This window comes from Cariama cristata, unplaced genomic scaffold (assembly GCF_000690535.1).
Source record: "Cariama cristata isolate BGI_N322 unplaced genomic scaffold, ASM69053v1 scaffold46445, whole genome shotgun sequence".
NCBI lineage: Eukaryota > Metazoa > Chordata > Aves > Cariamiformes > Cariamidae > Cariama > Cariama cristata.
This window is the reverse complement of record NW_009617842.1, coordinates 9,303-31,437: the sequence shown is the minus strand read 5'-3', so window position 1 is coordinate 31,437 and position 22,135 is coordinate 9,303. Positions and strand designations below refer to the sequence as shown.

The 22,135-nt window shown below is 45.5% G+C and overlaps 2 protein-coding genes across 2 annotated transcripts in view; one reads left to right on the top strand and one right to left on the bottom strand.

Annotated features, from left to right (window-relative positions):
* The first annotated feature begins 2,052 nt into the window (after nt 1-2,052).
* Nucleotides 2,053-9,893, top strand: VASH1 (vasohibin 1). Its single transcript, XM_009700636.1, has 7 exons — nt 2,053-2,121; nt 4,476-4,564; nt 5,649-5,705; nt 6,805-6,879; nt 7,920-8,301; nt 8,686-8,798; nt 9,378-9,893. The coding sequence occupies exons 1-7, from the start codon at nt 2,053-2,055 to the stop codon at nt 9,448-9,450; spliced, it is 858 nt and encodes a 285-aa protein (XP_009698938.1). The 3' UTR covers nt 9,451-9,893.
* An 11,567-nt stretch (nt 9,894-21,460) lies between these two features.
* ANGEL1 (angel homolog 1 (Drosophila)) overlaps nt 21,461-22,135 on the bottom strand; it is an 8,226-nt gene continuing 7,551 nt past the window's right edge. Inside the window, exon 9 of the mRNA XM_009700635.1 lies at nt 21,461-21,671. Within this exon, the coding sequence (XP_009698937.1) occupies nt 21,502-21,671 (170 nt within the window). The 3' untranslated portion in view covers nt 21,461-21,501. The remainder of the gene's footprint in view (nt 21,672-22,135) is intronic.

Genomic DNA, 22,135 nt, shown 5'->3' with positions numbered 1-22,135 from the left:
TTTCCAAGCGCGTTCCTGGCCTCCCTGCAGATAGCTCCACTAAAAGAGGAACTGGTAATCATTCCACTTAACCTTGTGCCATACTAAAACATTTGCATGTGAATTCTTGTGATTGTTGCTATCTGTGTTGCACCTCAGCCGGAGAAAAATCTCCCCCTCTCATTGGCATCCTGTGAACAAAAGACACTGCAAACATTTGGTGTGTCACTCCATTGGTGGGTTATGAGAGTATTCCCATCATGCTAACAGAGGAAATTCAAATACAAAAAGATGAAGTTTTTTCTGCTCAGGCTTTTTTAGCAAGGACTTACCTCCTTGGGAAGGCAGTTTGAAGTATGCAAGAACATGCTATTACACAGTGCACAGGCAATCCGTACTGCTTTTCACGAGGAACTCTGGAGAAGAGTGTGATGTAACATCCTTTGTACAGTGAAAAGTTATAGGCATCTGTGGCAGCAAACAGAACAAATCTTGAATCCTAATTACAGTCCCTATTCTAACCCCACTAGACTTTTCCTTCCCTTTCAGGTTTCCTTCCTCTCTGACTTTGTCCTGAGCTTGGGTGAAGGATGAAAACATGTTTCAGATCAGTCAGAACACACACTACTTAATTTCCTAACCAAAAGGGCTTATTTGGCCAGGAGAGGTGAGGGAAATGGAAGAAAGACGTTCACAAACAAGAGTCCAGTGCATTAAGGGGAGGGAAATACGGTGTTCAGCCTCTGGTTTTGGTCTTAATGTGAAGTACTTCCACTGTTCTCACTTTATAGTCTTGATGCCAAAGGGTTACAGTTGGGGGACACAAGTGGTATGAGCTCTTGCAATAACAGGTGAAATTGGGCTATCCATTTTTGGGGGCATCTGCTAGCACCCCTGGGATCCAGATCTATAAACTCTATTCAGCGCACCGTGATCCGAGATCCCATTCCCAAGCTCACCAGGCATACAGCTGAGAAGATGCTGGGATGTAGGAAGCAGCAAGGATGGATTGGCTCTGTTTCCCTAGCTCCTTTTCCCCTCTAGGGATGTGTTTTTCTCTTTGAGGGCTGCTTATATCACCACCCATCTCTGTGACATCAAGTTTCTTTGAATGGCTGATGCAACAGATGAGAGTTAGGGCAGTGAGTGTACTCTACAGGCCTAGCTCCTTTGAAAAGCCAGGTACTCTCCATGTGCTGGAGTGCGAATAGGCCTTTTTAGGTGTTGGGAATCAGACAGTGGTTTGCCTACTCTGAAATTTTTGGCCTTGAATGGTATCCAGTATTGGGTGTTGGGGGAAATAACTCTCAAAAGAGTTGTCCATAAACTAAACTTAACACTGTAAAATGATGACCGCAGGAGGCTGTGATCAGACTTTGTAACACAGATCAGCTGCAGGGGCTGTGTCTTTCACCGAGGTGTGAGGGCTCAGAGATCCCCCCTGGTCTCCATTTCCTTCCAGTAGATTGGGTGTGAGTGGGCACCCAGCGAGCTGTGCCATGGTGGCAGGACATGGGCGACTGACCGTGCACGCTAGGCTTGAGAGTGCCGCCCTCCTGTAGGTCGTCTCCTTTCTAGCAACAGGGTGGGGTATTGCTTTGCTTGGAGCTTCTGGGACCATCAAATGAGTGCGCACTGGAAATACAAATTGATGTGTGCTTGCCTCATTAAGAAATGATGGATTTTAAATGAGGTGGTTATGAGGGCAAAGACAGGAAGTGTTGCATCTAATGGGTTCACATAGAGAGAGAGGGGAAAAACCAGTTTCTTTAGTCAGGCTACCAACTGGGATTGGTATTGCTCCCCGTGTTGCTTGCAAAAGAAAGATTAGGGAGGCGCTTGGATACATTTAAGCACCATAAAAGAAACTGTTGCTAAACTAAGCTGTCCAAAAAAGCACTTCTGTGATATGGATAAAGGTGGAGCTCCGTCTGTGCCTTGCTCCCATTTGCCTTGTTTCATGTACAGCATGGCCCACTTAGTACGTGAAAATCTCAGGATCCCCTTTCTAAAAGCGGAGTCCCAATCCCATGCGTACAGCCTGCCAGGGAGCGTGAATCTAGGAGTGGCGTGATGCAACCCCTCCACACAAGTGATGAGGGACCAAGGACGTGTTCAGTCAGTCTGCTAAGCCTGGCAGAGGTATGTGCTCTGGGAAATCTGGGCCCTCTTCCTAGCTCGCTCTCTCCGGCTTTCAGAATAACTAAAGGGAAAGCAAAATAGATCTGAGTTCCTATCTTTTCTATCACAAATAAATTCCTTTCTGGAGGATTGTGAAGACTGCCTAATATTTATAGCCCTTCTGAGATGTGCAGTGGATGATGCTGGGTAAGAACAAAGCATTAGGGTCTCCTGTCCTGTCAGTGTGGGATTGAGGGATGGAGTCTTTATTCTTCTCCTCCTGCTTCTATTGCCCCATTAAAATGCTATAGACCTGATGCAAAAGAAACTGCAGCCCAGTCTGGGCTGCAGGCCCAGATCTGAGAGAGAGAGCAGGCTGTACTTTCATCAGTTTAATTACTTGAGGTGCAGGAGGCTCTTCGTAATTAACTAGTCCCCGGCTGAACTGGTTGCCATTATGCCATCTTAGTGTTGCATAGTCCTTTGAGGAAAAGGGGATCTGGGGGTCTGTACTAGTAAAGGCAGGAGCAACAACCCAGAATCATTACTCTGTGCTGTCAACATGCACTTAATCTGTCTGGTCTCCACTCAAAAAGCATCAAAGTCTCCATGCTGAAGAAATGAAACAAAGTTAAATAGTCAGCCTGTCCTTGTTGTTACCTCTTTCATTGTTTCTGCCTGGAAATGATTTCCTATGACTCAGTGTGTCAGCTCACAGCATGCAAACTGACTCAGCTTGTGCGGTTCCAGAGACGGCTCCATCCCTGTACCACTCTCTGGAGCCTTCCCTGCTCCTGCTGCAGCTGAACAAACCCAGTTTCACATCTGCTCCTGCCATTCCTGTGCCGTCTCCTGCAAGTGAGCCAGCCGGTGCTGCCTCTGCTTGCTCCAAGCAGGGTACAGAAATCAGGCACTGGAGATGGCAATTGGCACAACAGGAAAATGAGTACCAGTGGTCAAATGGCGCTACTTAGTTTTCCAAAAAAAAAGAAAAGAAAGATCAAAACATGGGAGAGAAAATGGATAGAGACTGAGTTTAGCTCAGTGATGGTGTCTGGAGCTAGACTGAAAAACACTTACAGATGGCAGTTTCCAGAGGCAGCGACAGCCCATCTCTCAAGGTTAAGCAGTCTCTGGCCTCTGTGCTGTGCGGGCACAAGCCGAGTGCGACCATGTGGCAAACCAGGACAGGGAACTGATCTGACTGAAAACTACCCATGCTTGCTGGCTTGGCTTTCCGCTGGTTCAGGTGCCTGACCTGGTTCACCAGTCACTTGTGCCAACCCAGGGCAGAAGAAGGAGGTACGGAAATGAGTGGCTATAGAAATACATGTGCAAGGTGTGGAGTGGCTAAGCAGTGCAGGTGGCTACAAAACCATGGCCAGCAGAGGCAGCTGGGCATGGCAGAGTGGAAGGCCCAAAGGAAGATCTGGTTCTGACTCACTTTTTCTTAGCTGGGGATAGCCCAGCTCTGGGGGAAGTCTGAGGAGGAACTGAAATGCTAAAAACCAAACTGCTGTGAAAAGCTGCAGTCTGGTATCAGAGGGGTGCGTGCAAGTCATAAGCTATCCTTCAGAAGGAAAATGCTCGGCTGTTTCTCCAAGCCTGTCAGTCACACCAAATTTGTGCCTTCTCCATTATATTTCTCCTGTGGACAGGACCCTTCTTTTTCCTTAGACACGTTTTCTCAGCTGCTGACAAGGCTGCAGTTATCCCCTGTGGAGCAAATGGTGAGGAAAATCTGACTGGATCCACGAGGCTGAGGCCTCAGAATGGGACAGCAGTCAGTTCGAATGGTGAACTTTCAGAAGTCATCCTCTGACCATGTAATTCAAAGCAACGAACGCTGCAGGGGGGGAGTCATGATGCTGCCAAGCCTGTGTCCTAGTCAGTGCCAGCTCACCTGAGATGCCAGGAGGCAGCGAGAGACCTTTATACCCTTGCTTACAGGACTGTTCCATGCTTCGGTGGCTTCAGGGAAACTCATTCTCCATTTTTGCCTCTCTCTCTCCTTCTCTTATTTTTGTTTTGTGCCTTCCAGTTTGCATACTCAAATGAGGCCAAGCTCCCTCGGTCCCTTCCTGTCTTGCATCTCGTCTTGTCAGTTAACTTTACCTGATTCTTCCAATGTAACATTGCCTAAATGCAGGACCCCTTCACACAGTTTCTCTTGCAGCTCTGTGGTGGTGTTTCGTTCTGAATGCCTTCTCAGTGATCAGTGTGGGAACAGAAGAATGCTCCTGGTGTGGTCACTTCAGGCAGCAAAAAGGGGCTGGTTTCAGAGGAACACGCTCCCTGTAGCTATGTGCCACTGAGTTCAGCAAGAAGCTGGAGAGGCTTGGAAGCAGTGATTTATGTTCTGCTCCCCATTTCAGATTCCCATACCAAGTGTGCCTGCGTTCCAGCCGTCCACCCCCATCCCTGAGCGCCTGGAAGCTGTACAGCGCTACATCAGGGAGCTTCAGTATCCTTTACTGTTACCTTAGTCACTGGTGTGATAACCCAGGAAGAAAGAGCAAGGGGACTTTCTTTCCCTGTGAAGAACAGAAAAGCTCATTCTGTTGTAGCTGGAGGGGAACTGAAACTTGCTCCCTGAAAACAGGAAGCTGGACATGGGATGATGGTTTGTCTTGCTGCTCTGTGTCTTTTCTTTCCTGCCCAAGTTACCTTCTGATCCTGTTCATTCCAGGTAACAAATGGGCATGTTGTCAAGGGCTTTTCCCCACTACCCACTCTTCTAGGTCAGTGGCTTTACAGTGCCATTTTGTTAAAAACACGCATATCTGAGACCCTGACAGCCAGCTCTCAGATGGACTACAAACTGAGTCACCTCACTGTTAGGCACTGGTGAGCTGTGGTGACGAGAAAACTGCCTCTGGGGTCATCCTACTCGAACGCTCTTCTCTGTAGCTGTCTAAAGGACAGTCAGCCACTCTGCTTTTGTGCATCTGTGGTATCCTGCCCCTTTATATGCACAGTTGCCTGTGTGACTGTGTCCTGGGAATAAGATTTCTCCATCCCTGTTGTGCTGGACAGCAGGTACGTGCCATGAAAGCACAGTCTAATCTGACTGATGAGGTACAGAGCTACTCTGGCTTCAGCCCTAAAACAAGGAAAGAAGGCAGACCTTTTGGCATTTCTCACCCTTCTAAGGTGGTTGTGCTCTGGATTGGGTCCCAGTCAGTCTTAGAATAAGGTACCATGAATGTTGCAATGCTCTGTGCATTCTGTGCAGACCAGAGCAGGAAGAGATCTATCAAACTTTGTTCTGCCCTGGTAACTGGAAAGCTGAGAAGAGCATGTACTGTCAGCATGGACCTTTGGGAAATAGAGTAGAAACCTGTGTGTGTGCAGGAGAAAGAGAAGAATTGACAAGAAGGAAATAAATCAGAGAAATGCAGAAGAGGCAGGTGGGGACTTTCTTGCATTGCTGTTGTATTTGTGGAATCATGACTTTGCTGTGAGATTAGTAACATGAAAGTTCCTCAGACAGGTTTTCTTCAAACTCTACTTTCCAAGCTGCCAAGCCCTTAACTTCTTGCCTCCAGGTACAATCACACTGGGACACAATTCTTTGAGATTAAGAAGAGCAGACCTCTGACTGGGTAAGTGCTGGCAGCCCCTACAGCATTTAATCCTTGCTTTAAGATGTTGGGGTCCTGCTATACCCACTGCTTTTTTTTTCCATCCCCTGGCCATGGTCTAGGTGGCACTCAGGGCTGTCAGTACTGCAGCTCCATCCTACTTTAGGTGACTTTATTGTCTGTTGCCCAAGGCACAGCTAGGCAGAGCTGTATCTGGCCTTTCTCAAGGACAAGAGTACATTCTGTTGTCATGAATCTGTAAATCCAGTAAAATAATGCAAATTTATTTCAAAGATGTGCAGATTTTGCCTGCTTCTAATTGGAATATAACTATATGAACTTCTGATGGATTCTGAAATTAGGTCCTGCCCTAAGCAAGCTTCATAAAAGCTAAGTATCTTTACAGGTCTAACTTCATTGCTCCTGTGAGTCCCTTTGCAGAATCGAGCGTCACTAAGCTTTTGGTGTCTCATACTTTGAAGAAGGGGGATTCTCCTGACTGCAGATTCTGGGAAGAGCTAGGCCCCATAAGTTCCTGGAGATAAGCACTTGACATTCACTGACTCTCTTGGCCAGCATATCGGGAGTCTACCAAGACTGGCTTCTTAGTACTGGTCTAATCCATAGACTTATGTGACCCCAAATGTCTTGTGTTGTAACCAGTGCAATGTCTACTCCACAGTATTTGTTGAACAGAGAGTAGGGTTGATGCAGAGAAGGCAGAGAAGAGCACTTCACTGTCCTTGAACCTTGTGAGGCAAACATTGCTGGATGTTGGCTCTTTGAGGCTTCTGCTTGTGGCCACATTGGTGTCCATCCAGAACTCACTGAGCCAAGCAGTGTGGTCTCCCTGAGAACAGAGGTTGGCCTAGCAGGCATCTTTGCTGTAACTCACTGAAGGGAGTTCCTTGTAAGCAGTGACAGCATGTGGTAGAGACCTGGTTTGGATTTAATATCTTCCTAAAGAAGATATTTTGTTCTGTTCCCTGTCCTCAGTGAGCCACCTTCTGTCCTGGAAACCTGCCTTACATATATAGTGCAAAAGGGCTGAACTGGCCGTACTTGCATAGCACAAGCCCTCCTCTAACTGTCCTCATCTTTCCCTTGTCCCACTCTGCAGGCTGATGGACCTGGCCAAAGAAATGACCAAAGAGGCCCTGCCAATAAAATGCCTGGAAGCTGTGATCCTGGGAATGTATCCTTTCCTCTTGGAATTTTGCATGTCTGCCCATCCTTGTGTTTTCTCCTCTGCTCTCTTATGATGCTTTGAGGCTGCTGATAATATTGTCACCAAGTCCCACATCCCTCTGTTTTCCCTCCCCAGTTCTCCCAAAAAAACCCACCAATAAAATCCAAATCCAAGCAATTCTCTGAAATATCAGAACTACTTCTTCAGAGTTGCTCCTCCTTCCCTAAGAAGGGTGGTGCTGCTCTGGACAACTCTCCAAGAGAGTAAAAGATAAAGGAAGGATCTAAGGAGAGGCAAAAATATTAGCTAGAGTTAGGTCAGGAAGTCCTTTGTGGATAACATTGTTCCTCTACTGCAATGTTGCCTGCATGTGTTCTACATTAAAATAAGTTAGGGATCCTCCCCAACTTCTAATTATGGTATATGTCACTTTACTATTATGTCTAACACTGCCTGCCAGCTTAGGCGATACCTTTACTAATTCTAGACATGTGCCGTCTTCAAGTACGCATCTTTCCTAGTTATCTTCCAGCCTTAGTCTATGTCACTCAGGCTATAGATTCTTAATGCACATTGGCAAAGCCACCTGGATGGGCAGAGATGGCAAGTGAACGGTTCAGAAGGGTAGTCTGCTGAGTATTTTGACCTGAAGTTTCCTCAGTTTGTGTGTGAAATAGTAGCTAGTTAAAAGAGACTAAAAGAAACTGAGGAATAATGCTACAGCATTAACAATTTGGGAGCTATGGAATACAGTACACTTGAGGCGTTAGCATTGCAGCTTCTGCTTCACAAAACTGCCTTGAAATTAACTTCCCTTTGTTGACTGTCTTGTTGAGGAGGCCAAGTGCGGTTTCCCCATGACCCAGCTGAAAGTAGGGCAGCTTGCAATGAGCTGGACTCTTGATCCAGAGAACAAATCCTGCCTATGTGATGCCTGAATTAGTGGCGAGTCTGCTGAGCAGGCTGGGAGGCTTTGGAGCAGGAAGGAAGTATCTTGTCAAGAAAATGGTATCACTGGTTGTTTCCTGAATAGTGGCTGCTCTCAGTTACCTCACCAACAACATGACCACGCTGGACCGTTTCCCCATCAGCTTCAAAACCCACTTCTCAGGGAACTACTTCCGACACATTGTGCTGGGGGTGAACTTTGGAGGCCGCTATGGGGCACTGGGCATCAGCCGACGTGAGGAGCTCATGTACAAAGCACCCGTCTTCCGCACACTGAGCGAACTCATCTTTGACTTCGAGGAGGCATATCGCCGCTGCTGGCACACTCTCAAAAAGGTGAAGCTGGGCCACTGTGTGTCCCATGACCCACACAGTGTGGAGCAGATTGAGTGGAAGCACTCCATCCTGGATCTAGACAAGCTAACCCGGGAAGACTTCCGCAAAGAGCTTGAGAGACATGCCCGTGACATGAGGCTAAAGGTAAGCAGCAAGGATGGAGAAGTAGTTTTCTGCGGCATCCACTGTCTTGCCTGGCTGATTGTGTGATGGGGGAATGAAGTGGCAGGAGGCTCTCCTAGATGGTGGTGGAGTAGAGGGTGAATTGGAGGCTGGGGGCTCTTTTCCTCTGTATATGGGCTGGTCCCCTAATGGATGCTTGTGCAGTACTGCAGTTGCGATTAGCTTGGACTGTATACAGAGCTGTCACTGTAGCTTGTTTTTTCTGGCTTTTGCATTTTTGATGCACTTGCCTTGCCTTTTGTCTTTTATTCCCATATAATTAATTGTTGTTAGGCTTTGTGTTTTCTGGTTACTATTCGTATTGGTTTCCTTCTCATGTTGCTCTTACTCTAATTTTTCTGGCAGATTGGCAAAGGAACTGGGCCACCATCTCCCACAAAGGACAGAAAGAAAGATGTCTCCTCTCCACAAAGAGGTCAGGCCAGCCCTCATCGGCGCAACAGCCGTGGGGACCGACGGTGAGTGGGGCTGCTGGGCAGAAGACCTCTCTAGAGCATCTCTGTTGCACTCACAGACTACACCTTCCTGTCTGGTTTTGGATCCTCCTGATGTCTTACTGGGGTTCTTTATAACAGGGGATACTTCTCTGACTTGCAGTAGCATTCTTCCCTATTCTGTGCCTTTGTGAGTTTATCATTGCTTGGGGAGTCAGGGGACAGCTGGGGATTTTTGTTTGTTTTGGCAGGGAGGAGGAAGGCAGCTCAAATGGACAGTGATCTTGGTAGCTGATATTTAACATTACACAGGGGTCTGAGCTCTGGTGTCTCACAGACCTGTGCCCTAAAGAGATTCCAAAAATTACATTGCTGTCAGTGAGACTGTTTTCCTGAAACTGATCTTGGGTACCAGAGTGGACCTCCTGCTCTTCCTAACCTGCATTCTCTTCTGTGGAGATCGTTGGGAGAATTACTGGAGGTTGCAGAATAATCCTGCCCTCAATAGTGTAGGATAAGTCTGAAGCTTTTCTGTACCTTTTCCTGTGCTGCCATCTCTATGTGCAGCACCTTCTGAATAGTTCTTGCCCTCTTTGCTCATAGGCCATCTGGTGAGAAGAAGCCTGCCGATTCCAAAGCCATGCCAGACCTCAATGGGTACCAGATCCGGGTGTGAAGAGAGCTGTGCCTTGTGTGCTTGGCTCCACAGACTTCTTGCTGGCCACAACTGGGACCTGGATCCACCTGCAGTGATTCTGACAAAGGGGACAAGGGAGCAGGAGCGGAACAGAATGCTGATCTTCCCAGGTACTTCCTAGTGGGCCAGTCCCAGAGCTGGATCCCATGGGTCCCAGAGGATTCACCTGCCTGTTTCTGGGAGAGGTGTCCATCTTAGTTCACTGAAACAAGTATTTTTTAAAAAAAATAAAAAAGATCTGTACATTGGTGGGAATTTGCTGCAGGAAGAATACAAAATGAGTGGGGTCAGCAGACGTGCTATCAATTTTTTTGCGTTGACAGCAAGTAGATGAAGTATCTTGTCAACAGTACTTCTTCCCTGTCTGCACAGAAGTCTTCAACTCATGCAAGGCCTGCAGGGCTGAGAGAGAAGTGATTCTGGAATGGGATGGCCCCCACATCTTGTGCAAAAACTCCTGGTTTTGTCCTTATGAACACTTTGTTTAGCATTGCTCTTGTGAGAGACAGGGCTGAATTTGCTCAGCCTGATTTATTGATCATACAAGGGCCTCTCATCCAGAGAAACCACATCTTGTGTGTTTAGTCCTGCCTATTTCAAAGCATTTCATTGTCTCTGAACGGGTCGACAGATGATCCTCTTTGCCCACTGCGATGCTGGTGAGCTGTTTGCTGTAAGTCCTTTTGTGGTTGAGTGGGTCAGGATATGCCTATGCCATTGCCATATGAAAACAGGCACAGAGACCTCAATCGCCCCAGCAGTGGAGGCAGAGGCAGGCAGGGGCTGGTGGGAAGCCTGAACTTTGAGTCATATCTTCATCAGCCTTCTCTCTATTAACTTCTAGTGACTGCTACTGTGAAAGCTTGCAGAAGGCACTTCAGTCACTGAGGTACGAGTTTTAAGAGTAAATAGTTAAAGAAGGATTTAATGATGTGAACAGGTTTTACAAGCATTTTTCCTTTCCACAAGGGTCTTGCTCCTTCCTCACTGTAGTGTTAGTGCTAGAGTTACAGACACCTGTTGTTGGGAAGCCCTGCTTGAGAAGATTGCAGCTGCTTTCCTGACAGCTCAGCCTGGAGCCTCCTGAAAGTAGTTCCCCATCCCAGTCCCAGAGCTGTGCTTGTGTTCTGGCTCTTCAGATAGCTGCAGTATTTAACAGCACCACTTACGCTAGCCTTCCCCAAAGGGCTGGGCTGGGCTGGGCCTCTCTGCCCACTTACAGCCTTGACTCTTCCTACACTTCTTTTCAGGGGAGTGTTGGACTACTAAATAAGCAGTGTAATGCTTGTCAGAAATCTGGAGTGTTGTCAGACCCCTCTTTGAGTCCTAGGGCCTAGAAACAGGGGGGTTGCCAGAAGTCAGAACAGCATGGCCTTGGAAGTGATCTGGGTGCGTGGATCTAGGGAACGCAAAAACTGAGCTTGGGAGTGGAAGTATCCTTGGGAAAAAAGGAGTTTTGTTTTATCACAGCACTGACAAGGAGCTAAACTTTCTGAAATACTACATATTTAATTTTGTTAGAACTGGGCTTATTCTTCCCCGTGAACTTGTTAGAAGGATGATGGAGCTTAGCTCTACCAGGTGTTTTGTTGAGTACGGCTGTGCCACACCCTCATATAAGCAGTGCTATTTTGGTGGCAGAGAATGGCTTCTTATCCCCAAACAAATCGGCTCTTCTGTCAAGTTAAAGCAGTGTTAATCCTTGAAGCACCACCCACAAGCGATTTAACTCAGGCCTTACAGGTTCCTAATTGTACATCCTGAACAGTGATGTAACTTGCAAGGCACTATATCCATACCACTGCAGTCTGTCCTTCCAAGCTCTCTTTATAGTCTGTCCTTTTCTGCTATGCTGTATGACCAGGAGGACAATCCACAGGGAGGTGGCAGAACTGCTGATGCAAGATAAGGTTAACCCAGAAGAGGATGCTAGTTTCCACAGTGCAGTGCAACACCTGTCCCTTCCCTCGCAGTCCAGCTACATGCAACAATTTGAAATTAGACAGCATTAGCAAGCCAAGCACCTGTTTGAACGTGTCCTGTGGTCGAATTTTGTGTGGCTGTAAATTAACCTGTTTAGTGTCTGGATGTTAAAGATGATGTTAGCTGTAAAGGTACCACAGTTATCTGTAAATAGTATGGGTCACTTGGAAGCCACAAACTGCCTTTGCATAATGTTTGCTATGCAGTGGACTGCAAGTTCAGGTGCCACTGTGAATCACACAATAAATACAGGCAGCAGTCAGCAAGGGAGACTGAATGTCAGGTTTTATTAAAGTGGATGAAATCCAGAAAAAAAAGTATAAAAGCCACTTAGATAAAACTATGATGCATCCTCACCATGACGTTGGTTGGTTGGTTAGTTCGTTAATTCAGGGTAACTGGAAAGCTCTTCAGATTAATTAGTAGCTTCATACAGAGCATATTCACTAGCTGGACGGACTTGAGCCTTTTTAGATGGAAAGGAAAGGAAGTGTGCTGGGGGGGAGGAAGACTTCAAAACAGATGGGGCAAGTGAGGGATCAGCTGCAAGCTAATGATGCTTTCTTGAGAGCAGGGCAAAAGGGACGCTCAGCAGTGTTAGATCACCAGGGCAGAATGGCTTAAAACAGAATGCTTTGTTGGACCTGGTAATTAAGCACTTTCCTGCAGGATGTAACTGAGGCCAATACCTTGGAAAACCAAAGGAAGCGGACATTTAAGAAACGAATGACAGGTGGAGTTCAAGGTCTCTTAATCCTTAGCTGTAGCCAGACAACAATATGCTCTTTCAAGATTTAGTTGCACAATTATGTATGTTAGGAGGCATTTAATTCTCCTTGTGTATCTAATGTTGATGACTTCTCAAGACGGGCACAGGAGCAGACATGAGCCCTGTACTAGGGTTACTATTTCAAGCCTTCTACTATGTTTCTCTGTGTGGTAAAATTCCTGCCCCTTATTGTTTCTGCATCTCCAGTTTACCAGATGGTGCAAGAAACTGGAAAAATGACCAAACAATTCTCCCCTTCTTGCTCTTGCTCCCCCATCTTTATAACAAGATGAATCACTTCAATACAAAGTTTAAGCTTCCTTGCTAACAAACAAGACAGCATCTCCCTGTGACAGAGAGGATTAGCGCAATCCAGTTTTATGCTGTGAGAAACCCGAGGGTACAATGAAGGGCGAACTTTTGCACTTCCACTTCTTTCCTCCCTTATCCACCTGCTCTGGCTTCTGGTCTGTCTGCCTTTAACCATAAGGAAAAAAAGGCTGGAGATGAGTCTTCTAATTTCTGCAGTCATTAGAGCTACAGAGAAGGAATGAAAACAAGGAACTAGACTGTAACTCACACTTCTTAGTGCCTGCAGAACAAAAAAGATGGAACTTGAGGAGTCCTATTAATTAATGTTAAATATTAATATGAACACTCTTATAGCTCTGGGGTGTAAATTTTTTAGGTCTCATCTGATGTCTGTTCTGCAGTTCAAGTCCTTCTGAACTCTGGAAGGGAACTGCATCCATACACTATGAATGGATAGACACTGCCTATGTTGTATGTGAAGTCTAGGTGAGCTTTGAAAGACTTGAACAAATGCTGACCTACTACTAGCAAACCTATTTTAAAAGTAATGCGAACCTTGAAATAAGAGTTCCTCTTTATACTTCTATGTAGACAAGTCCCTTGCAATTTTTTTAATGAATGAATGGATTAGTGAGCAAAACCTTCCGCTACGGTGTCACTGATACAAATTTATATACTAAAGAGTGGGGCTGGGTGTCCATCAGTCTGTGACACACAGCCTTTTTTTTTTTTTAACTGATATGATAAGCTAAATGAGACTTTAGGAATTTAAGCAATTGTTAGCAAGTGTTTTAGCTGGGAGTGGAGCGCTTTTTTCAGTTTATTATTTTACCGGTGTGCCACTGTGTATGGGTCAGTACATAGTATGCTTGGATCTACTAGAATAAATGCCACCAGAACTGTGGTTGAAACAGTTTCTGTTCATGCAGTAGCTGTATTGCTGTCATCAGATCTGCTTAACATGAAGATTTTATTTTATTTTTTTTTTAAAGTATTTCAGGTGAAAGCCTTAATCAGGTGCCTGTCTCCTAAGGCAGGCTCACATGTGGTGTTGTATAGACTGAAACATGACTGTCCTTAAAATTGTGGCATTTAAGAAACCATAATGACCAGAAGAATGCTCCAGGTGCCAAAGGGCAAGACTCTGGATTAGATGGGCTTGACCTTGCTCCAGCAGCTCTGGTTAATCACTGCAGGTGGTTGCTTTAGCCACTTGCTCCTTCTAAGTGCAGTATTTCAAGTGCTCCTGATGATCAGGCCCTAGATATAAGCAGGAGGTGCCCTGTGTCCTACACGTACTGTGTGTGCAACTCTGGCTTCCAGTGGTCTCACACTGTTGTCCTCTCCACATAAAGGCCTGCATTATGGATTTATAAATTCAGAAAGCAAGTGCTATTCTGGCTTGGTGTTTGCTCTGCCAGAGCAAGGTGGAGATGGCCCCTCTACAGCCAAGCTGAACTCCTTAGGGAATTTAATAATTTTGTCTGTTTTCTGAGCAGGTGTTTACTTGTATCACAACCACTCTCCTTCAGTGGTGCCCTGGCCCTGTCTGCTCAAAAGCAACTCAACTTAGGTCCAGAAGGCTACTGAATCCCCTGTAATCTCTGCAGAGCAGAGTTTCCCTCCAGGTCAGGGCTGAGATGGTGCTAGTGGGACCACAGTGGTCCTCTTCCATGCACATCAGTATTCTACTCTAGCACTGATAGGGTGCTCCAAAACCATTTACATCTTTATCACTGGTACAGCTCAGAACTAAGAAATGGAAGGTTTCTTTCTTTAAGAACAATATCATGTGTGTCTTTTTGTAATTAATCAGTGTGGTTCTCTGTTCTTATGTAGCCAACACAGAACTTGTATTTAGATTTAGTTCTTACTGCACTTCCCATAGCCCTCATGTTGATACTTCTTCCTGCTTCCTTTGACACTTAGACAATAAAATTCCCTCTGTACTGCTCTCAGCTTGTGCAGAGAAAACAAGATGTCTGTACTGTCTTTCTTTTTGATTTAAACTTTCCTGTTGTCAGCTGAGAAGCCAAAGGCACAGCCTTGAGTGACAGTATCAGACAGATTATGTATAGATGCCCTGTACTTGCAACAGTACGGACACAGAAGAACCCTCATTCTCCTTCAATTATCTGAACAGGTGAGTATGTCTGTACATGTAGAGGAGGCAGCTGCCAGAGGGTAAGAAGTGTGTATGTGGCTGTGTAGCAAAGGCCAAAACTCATCTTTTCCTCTTGAACTGCCACCAGTCAGGCTGGATGGAAAAAAAAGAAGTCAGTGGAGGCAGCAACAGAAATTTCAGTCTTGAAACAATACCATAAGGGTTAACACAAGTCTCTGCTTGCACTGCTCTACTCTTCAACATATGATCCAGTCTCCCTCTCCGGCCTGAAAAGCAATTCTGCTTAAGGTCTGTAGTTTAGTGGCTTTCCAGACTAATGACCTCACCAGGACTTCTCAAGACAAATGCTGGGTTAATAAAGGACAGTCAGCTGCAAGATTCAGTGCATTCCCCCAGCAAGGGGGATCCAACTTTATTCAGGCTATCATCTTTCAGGCATAACATACCCCTTCTCTCTAGGGAAATGAGTAATAGCTGGGCCCAGGGCCAGAATGTAGGCAAGCCTACGGCATGTAGAGTAAAGGAATAAACACCCCCTAACCTGTTACTCCAAAGAGAATGGCACACGCAATAGTCCCTCTTAGCTAAGTTAATTACATGAACAACTTCTGCCCTGAGGGGAAGTAATTGCACAGTAGCTAGTAGACAGTATGAAGACATAAAAGAAGAAAGTAGCCACTTCATAAGCCTGCATGGCCTGTGCTTAAGCCCAGGAGTTGACAACAGACTTCAGCAGCAGTCAAAGGCTTTTCTCCCCTATTAATAATAATATTAGAAAAAAAAAAAACAAAACACGACTAAAATGCTCTGACTTCTATAAACCTCTACTTCAGATGTTTGCTTCAAAATACCCTCTGCCCCATGTCTTACAGTTTTTGCCAAAAATCAGGTAACTCCTAAAGCCCCTATAGACATAGAGCTCAGGGTGATTGCTAAACAATGGAGTGAGAATGGCAAAACAGTGACTTGGCCACAGCTGAGATTAAAAATAAGATTTTCTGCTCCCTCTTAGATCAGACTTTCTCCCCACAACTTGTAGTTCCTGCAGCTCTAGGTTTTTAAGTCAGTTAGAGATTATGCTACTTGGACTTTAGTGAAAAAACTTTATCATGGAAAGGATACAGAACTTGGCAAAGAAGTAATTAAAAAAAAAAAATTAAGAAACCCAGTCAGCTACTGCATGGAGAAGCCCAAGACTGCAAAACTTAAGGCTCTCACATGCCTAAAAGCATATAGAAATCCATTCATGAGAGTGTGAGACTGAGCCTTAAGAGCACCATTCATGCAGAGACTGCAGGATCACAGAAGGCAAAGGTTGCATGACGTGCTGTGGATAGCAGGCCCTTGCGGGCTTCAGTTAACTCAGCTGAGTTGGCTTTCCTGGATTGTATTTTTATTTTGGCAAAGAGTGACTGCCATCCTATTGCCAACCTCACCCTGGGGGAGGAAGGGAGGAGAGGAATAGATTTAGAATACCTACTACTTTCACCTACCCCCAGTTCAGTAGCAGCTCCTGAAAGGGGCCAATAACTGAATAAACCTAAGACTGCTCTAGAAGGCTTCCCATCTAGAAAGGACTAAAAAACTAAATAACATTGCTAAGGCTTGAAGTCAAGTCTTTTTTGTGTATAAAAGGAAAGACTGGATGGAACAAATGCATCTTTTGTTGTAGCACATGCCAGCATCTAGTCTAGTCCTCCCATTTGCCACCTCAGCACCTTGAAAGCTGCTGTGTTTGTCTAACCAAAGTTAGGAAAAAATTTCCAGCTCTACTATACAGCATATACTATACTATACAGCATTCCTATTCCTTTAGAGCTGAATGTGCAGTCTAGATCTGAAATAAAATAAATAAATCTTAAAATAAATAAAAGGAAAAAGAGCTTCAAGATTAGAATGACACTTTTAGTGGAAGTTGGAGGATAACGTGTCTTGACAGGAGAAGTCAAACTTGTACAGCTGACAAAAGGAAGGAGCTTGAGGCATGCCAGCTGTTAAATCAGTCAACTTGGTTATCATTATAGCAGGTGAGTTCTCTACAGAAACTCAGTATCATACTTCGAAACATGATGCGGTACATTCAATGGTAGTGACCACGCAGCTTGCGCATTCCAGTGTGACTGCGCTATGGAAGGCACTACAGGCCAGGCAGCTACAGTCTGGTAAGGGGCAGGTCTAAGCCAGCAATTCAATTCACTTGCACAACAGGAAACCTACCGAAAGAAGATGTTATCCCACTAAGGCTTCTGGACTCCTCTTTTAGATGAGCCACAAAAGATTTCACCTGCATTTGGATGAACCATGGATGTGTCTGCAAATCCCTAACAGGATATCCAATAAACGTTCATTAGTGAGGTGGTGGCAATGGGAGGAGAAATTGTACTGCAGCAACACCCTGCTTCACAGAGCATTTGCCAACACCACTCTCAAATATCATTAGGAGCAGCACACGTACCTTGATCCGCTCTTAAAAGAGATTCTCTCTGAGACGCTGAACTGTGCTTAGAGCCTCCAAGAGACTCCTCAGAAAAAAGGAACTAAGGTCACATATATGTCAGAGGTCTGTGCTTCACAAAGCAAGTGGCCTACAGGGCACTAATGATAAATCTTTACCTTTTTTTTTTGTTTTATACAACAAGAGTTATTCCCTAAGTGTTGGTTTCAGAGCTCCCACCCTTCCCACTTAACTCTTCAGAGGTGAGGGAACTCACTAGCTTATGGCTTGACTCTATTTAAATGTTGAGTTTATAATAAGACTTAGCCCTAAAGAATTCCACCCGTAGCTTTTAACTGAAGGAACACAGCTGCAGAAAAAAAAAATACACATCAGTAATGCAGAAAGATAACTGGATATGGCAGTCGTGGGAACACAGCTGCTGGAGAGATAAGGAAAAGGCATGGAGAAAGAAAACCTCAGCAGCAGCCAAGTTTCATTTATTAAGAAAAGGAAAGAAACTAGAGCAATTATATTGTTTACCACTCCTCCCATCCCACATAATTGGGAAAACTGCTTATAAAGGGCATCCTCCTGAAGCGATGAACTTAAATTTTGAGAAGTGAAGAAAATCCAACTTCTAAATAGCATAACTAAAGACAGTCTAGCAGCTGTGGTGCAATCTAAGCTGTTGTCTAGCAAAGATACTTTGCCAAATATGTGTTTGTCTATACAGCTGCATACTCCTGCAGCTTTGGAGACTGATAACAGAGTATGTATGCACACTGCCAGTGGTCTTTGGCATCCCTGCCCCTAAGCACCAGTCTCCCTGAGCTCTACATCACCACTAAGATGATATAGATGATCCTACCTCTAGGATACCTTCCCTTTCTGAGTATAGCAGATATTCCTGTTGTTCCACTTTCATAGCCATTTACAGACCCCTCTCTAATTCATCAGAAAGCTGTGCTAATGACAACCAGTCATGTATTTAGGTCAGGAAACAGTGCTAAGAGCTACATCTGGAATCTTAGTTCTGCATCCCACCACAAGTTGCTCATTACCACAGCCTCTTATTATCTCACTGCATGCTATTCTTAAAGCATCACAGAACACATTATTTTCTCCCTACTACTATACACTAGTTGCTATTTTAGAGGCAGGGACTCTTTCCACCCACTCAACCTCCAAAGTTCTCCTATAGTCCTCAACAGCTGGAGGCATTCACTGGTCTCCAGATCCATTTGATGTTAACTCCAAATTGCTCTAGAAAACAGACTTCTTTAATTTCCTGAAACAGGCCAACTCTGTACAGCTCTATACCAGAGCTTCAGGGAGAGTGGTTAAAGAAACCACAGCGATCAACTCTTCAACTCTGCCTTTGTGTGTCTGTATGTAGCCACTAGCAATGGTCCTGCATTTCTGCAATACTTTCACCTACGAATGTCCAAGGAAGCACGTGTGAGCCAGGGCTTCAGGAGCTGCAGGTCCCTCTGGGAGCTTTCTAACCTTCAGAAAGAAGAATCAGAGGACTTACAGGCATTCTCCTGGAGTTTCTCAGCATGTGACTCCATATCCAGCATTCAACAACTTAACCATTCCAAGTTCATACCATTCTATTTCACGTATTGAAAGAGAAAGTATTAGCTTGACCCACGGAACATTAGATTTTCCAACAAAATATAGCTGGAACCTTAACACCTCCCTGAGAGATGTCTTCACGCAAGTTGCCCAAAAGAAAAGTCAAGTCTTTGGTTTAAATAAAATGGAAGAAGCACTTGTGATCTTGAAGCACAGCTCCTATGCCTCAGTTACATCACAGGATTGTCAGGGTGCTTTGACGAGTGCAGGGGCAGCCAGTTCACCTGATGGTGTACTGTGCACACCTTATGGGTCTCAATAGGTGGGCAGGAGGGCTGCTTTCACACACACACAGACCCTCATCTATTGACCATCAGACCTAGCCAGCAATTACAACTGAAGCAGACAGCCAAAGTTGTAAGTCCCAAAACTATGTGCCACAGTGTTTTTTGCTTTCCTTTTGGTTGGTTGCTTTTAAACCTTTAGCATCTTCCAAGTTTCCTATTACAATGTTACCAGCTGGTAGGAGTTATCTGCAGCCAGGCTGTTTTCTGGCAACCTCTTTTCAAACCTGGCAGAAAATAAAGCTCTCTGTTCACCAATTTCCCTTTCCTCTCATTCCTTTACAAATACAACCAATTAAAAAATTAGAGTATGAGTACTTGCAGAAATTAGTGCAACTGTCAGATAAACAGGGCCATAGAAATACACAGCTCTGCATCCCTCTCCATGTACAAACATCAGTGCCATGCCAGAACCATTACCTGTGAAACTAAGGGCAAACAAAGCTGCGAACTTATTCACCCCCAGATTGCTGTTCACTTATACAGACTCCTCCATGTTATCCCAACTGGGGTAGCAAAAGCCGTCCACACATCACCAGACAAATACCACACCATCTGGCAGGGGAAAGAAGGGAATATGCAGTCCTTACACAATCATATGGGCACAGAACACAATCCCCACACACCCTGTAAGCTGTGAAGAAACAAAGCAGAAGTGACCTGTAAAAGATACTTGCTTTCTTTGGGAGAAGGCGAAGCGCTCCTGAACGCAAACCATTTTGCAAGACAAGCCCAATGCCAAATAAATCATCTCTGGAATTTGGGGATGTGCTGGGAGACAACAGCTAGGCCCACTTCTTCCCTCTCTTCAAGTCTCATTACTACTATCTTGTGTAGCTAATTTGTCCTCTCCTCTTCCTCATCCCAGCCAGCAAAGCCTCCCTGAGCAAGTCCTCAGAGGGTCCCGCTGCCAGGACCACAAGGTGCTGTAGTTACTTTGTGTTTTTTTCTTAGATTAGAAGAATTTTATTTTTCAATAAAGAAAGTAACATTTAAAATATGAAAGTTCCCCCAATATCACCCAGGAAAAAACAACAGTATTTCAAGTTTCCTTGTACCTTCCCACAAAAACCTGAGGTGGGACCAAATTTCTCTGCCTCATTTGTGAGCAGCAGACTGATAATGTTTCTGCCAATATTGCTCTCATCCCTCAAAGAAAAACTGAGCACCAAATGTCAGGCTGAACTGGGGAATCTGCCTTAGGAACAGGTACAGTTCTATTGTTTTTGTACTGGCCAAGCCACTGCTGACAAAAGTACACTGACGGGACACCAAGGGTACACTGGGATCGAAATGACTGACAACCTGGCTCCAAGTTACACAGCCGCCCCTCCCTCCCAATGCCTGTCAAGAGACAGGAGTCAGTCCTACAGGTTCTACCTATCTAAACATGGCTGGGTCCAGAAGACAGCAGTAGCGTGAACTTCAGTCTGGCGCATGAGGAGCTACAGGTTGGCTACCTGAGCCCTGGCAGGCTGAACGGAACAGCGAGGGCACAGAGAAAGTGCAGGGCAAGTGACAAGTATCAGCTCTTCCATCTGATGGCTCTGCTGCCTCTCACATGCCTTCCATTTTCATCTCTCTTTTGGAACCTCACAGAGCTATAGCTGCCTGGGGTTGTCGTGCCTTACACGATGATTTTTTTCCACCTGATATTCACTGGGAAGATCGTAAATACTTTTCCTACAAGTGTTAAACTAGGTACCGTTCTGAGACTGCTAGAAAGGAAGGGAGCCTTCCTCAAGGCCTCTAGGCTTTTGCTGCAGTTTCAGAGCTCCTGCGGGTGGCACTGCAGAACCCCTGGCTCCATTCCTGGCAATCCCATTCCCGGCAATCCCATTCCCCGGTCCATCCTCACAGCAGGCAGCTTCGTGTACAAACTGTTCAACCACACAAACCCTTCTGCCAGTAAGGTAGCCCTTACACACTATTAAATAAAAGTAATTTCCAAGCAGTCAGCAGAGCCAACACTCTCAAAGGCAACATGACAACTAGTCCTAGAAGGACCATACTTCATAAACTATCACTGAGAAATTAAAAGAACTATTGTTTTGGTGTTAAAGAATATTGGTATATACATCCCTGCTCCTTGGTAGCAATTAACTAAACAGAGGTAGGCAGCGTTGCCCCTCTCTTTCCCAGCTCCTTGAAGATCTCACACAGGGACTAATAAAGGAGTTATGTTGGTTCCCATGGCACTAAAACTTCTGCTAAACAAAGCAGTGGAATAAGGATCCCTTTAAGAGATGGTCATGCCTGAATACAACAGGAAGCCCACTGAAAACACAGCTCAGGTTTGCAGAGACCCACAAAATACCAATGCAAAAAGCAGTCCAACTCTTCCACCCCTGCTTTCCGTGAGGGGAGAAAGGGACTTACAGGGCACAACAAGGAAAAGAGTTTTCTTGCAAGCTGGTTGTGCAATTCAGAGCTTCGCCTGCTATATTCAGAACAGCTTTTCTTTAGGGAAAGGGAACCAACACTAACCCTCTCTGAGGCTGGAGATCTCCAAGCCAAAGCTAGCCAGCAGGCAGAGATGATCAGATGAACAAAAAGGATTTGGTAAGCCATTTGCCAGCAACAGGACATCTTCAGAGAGAAGGGAAAGGCGGCCAAGCAGCTTCAGGGCTCCATCCTGGTACAGCCTGCGACCTGACAAAGAAAACGGAAAGAAACATCAGTCAGAGACTGGTGCTGTAGATTAACTCTACACACTCACAAAGGGATGCCTGTCAGTTGTCCTGATTTGGCTGAAACAGAACTATTTCTGCTTTCAGCAGATTTTTTTTCCTTCAGTTAAGTTTTCTTAGTAACTGCAGTTTCTGAAAGTTGACTACAGGTTTCAGGCAGTGCCTGCTTTCAGAGCTGATGGCAGTTAATGTCTGTAGTTGTTGCTGGGGCAGGAGCTGGACTGTTACGCAGAAAAGGCCCATAGATGGGTGCTTGTTCCCTGCGGGCTCTCTTGGGCTCCGCTGGGCTCCTCATGGGGGGAAGGCAGAGGAGTGGTCTCACCCCCAGGAAGCTGCAGAGGGCACAGGTGACCCAGGCCTGATCAATGCACTATTCCATCCCACCCACGGGAATACTCGGTATAAAGTCCAGCGATCACGGGGATC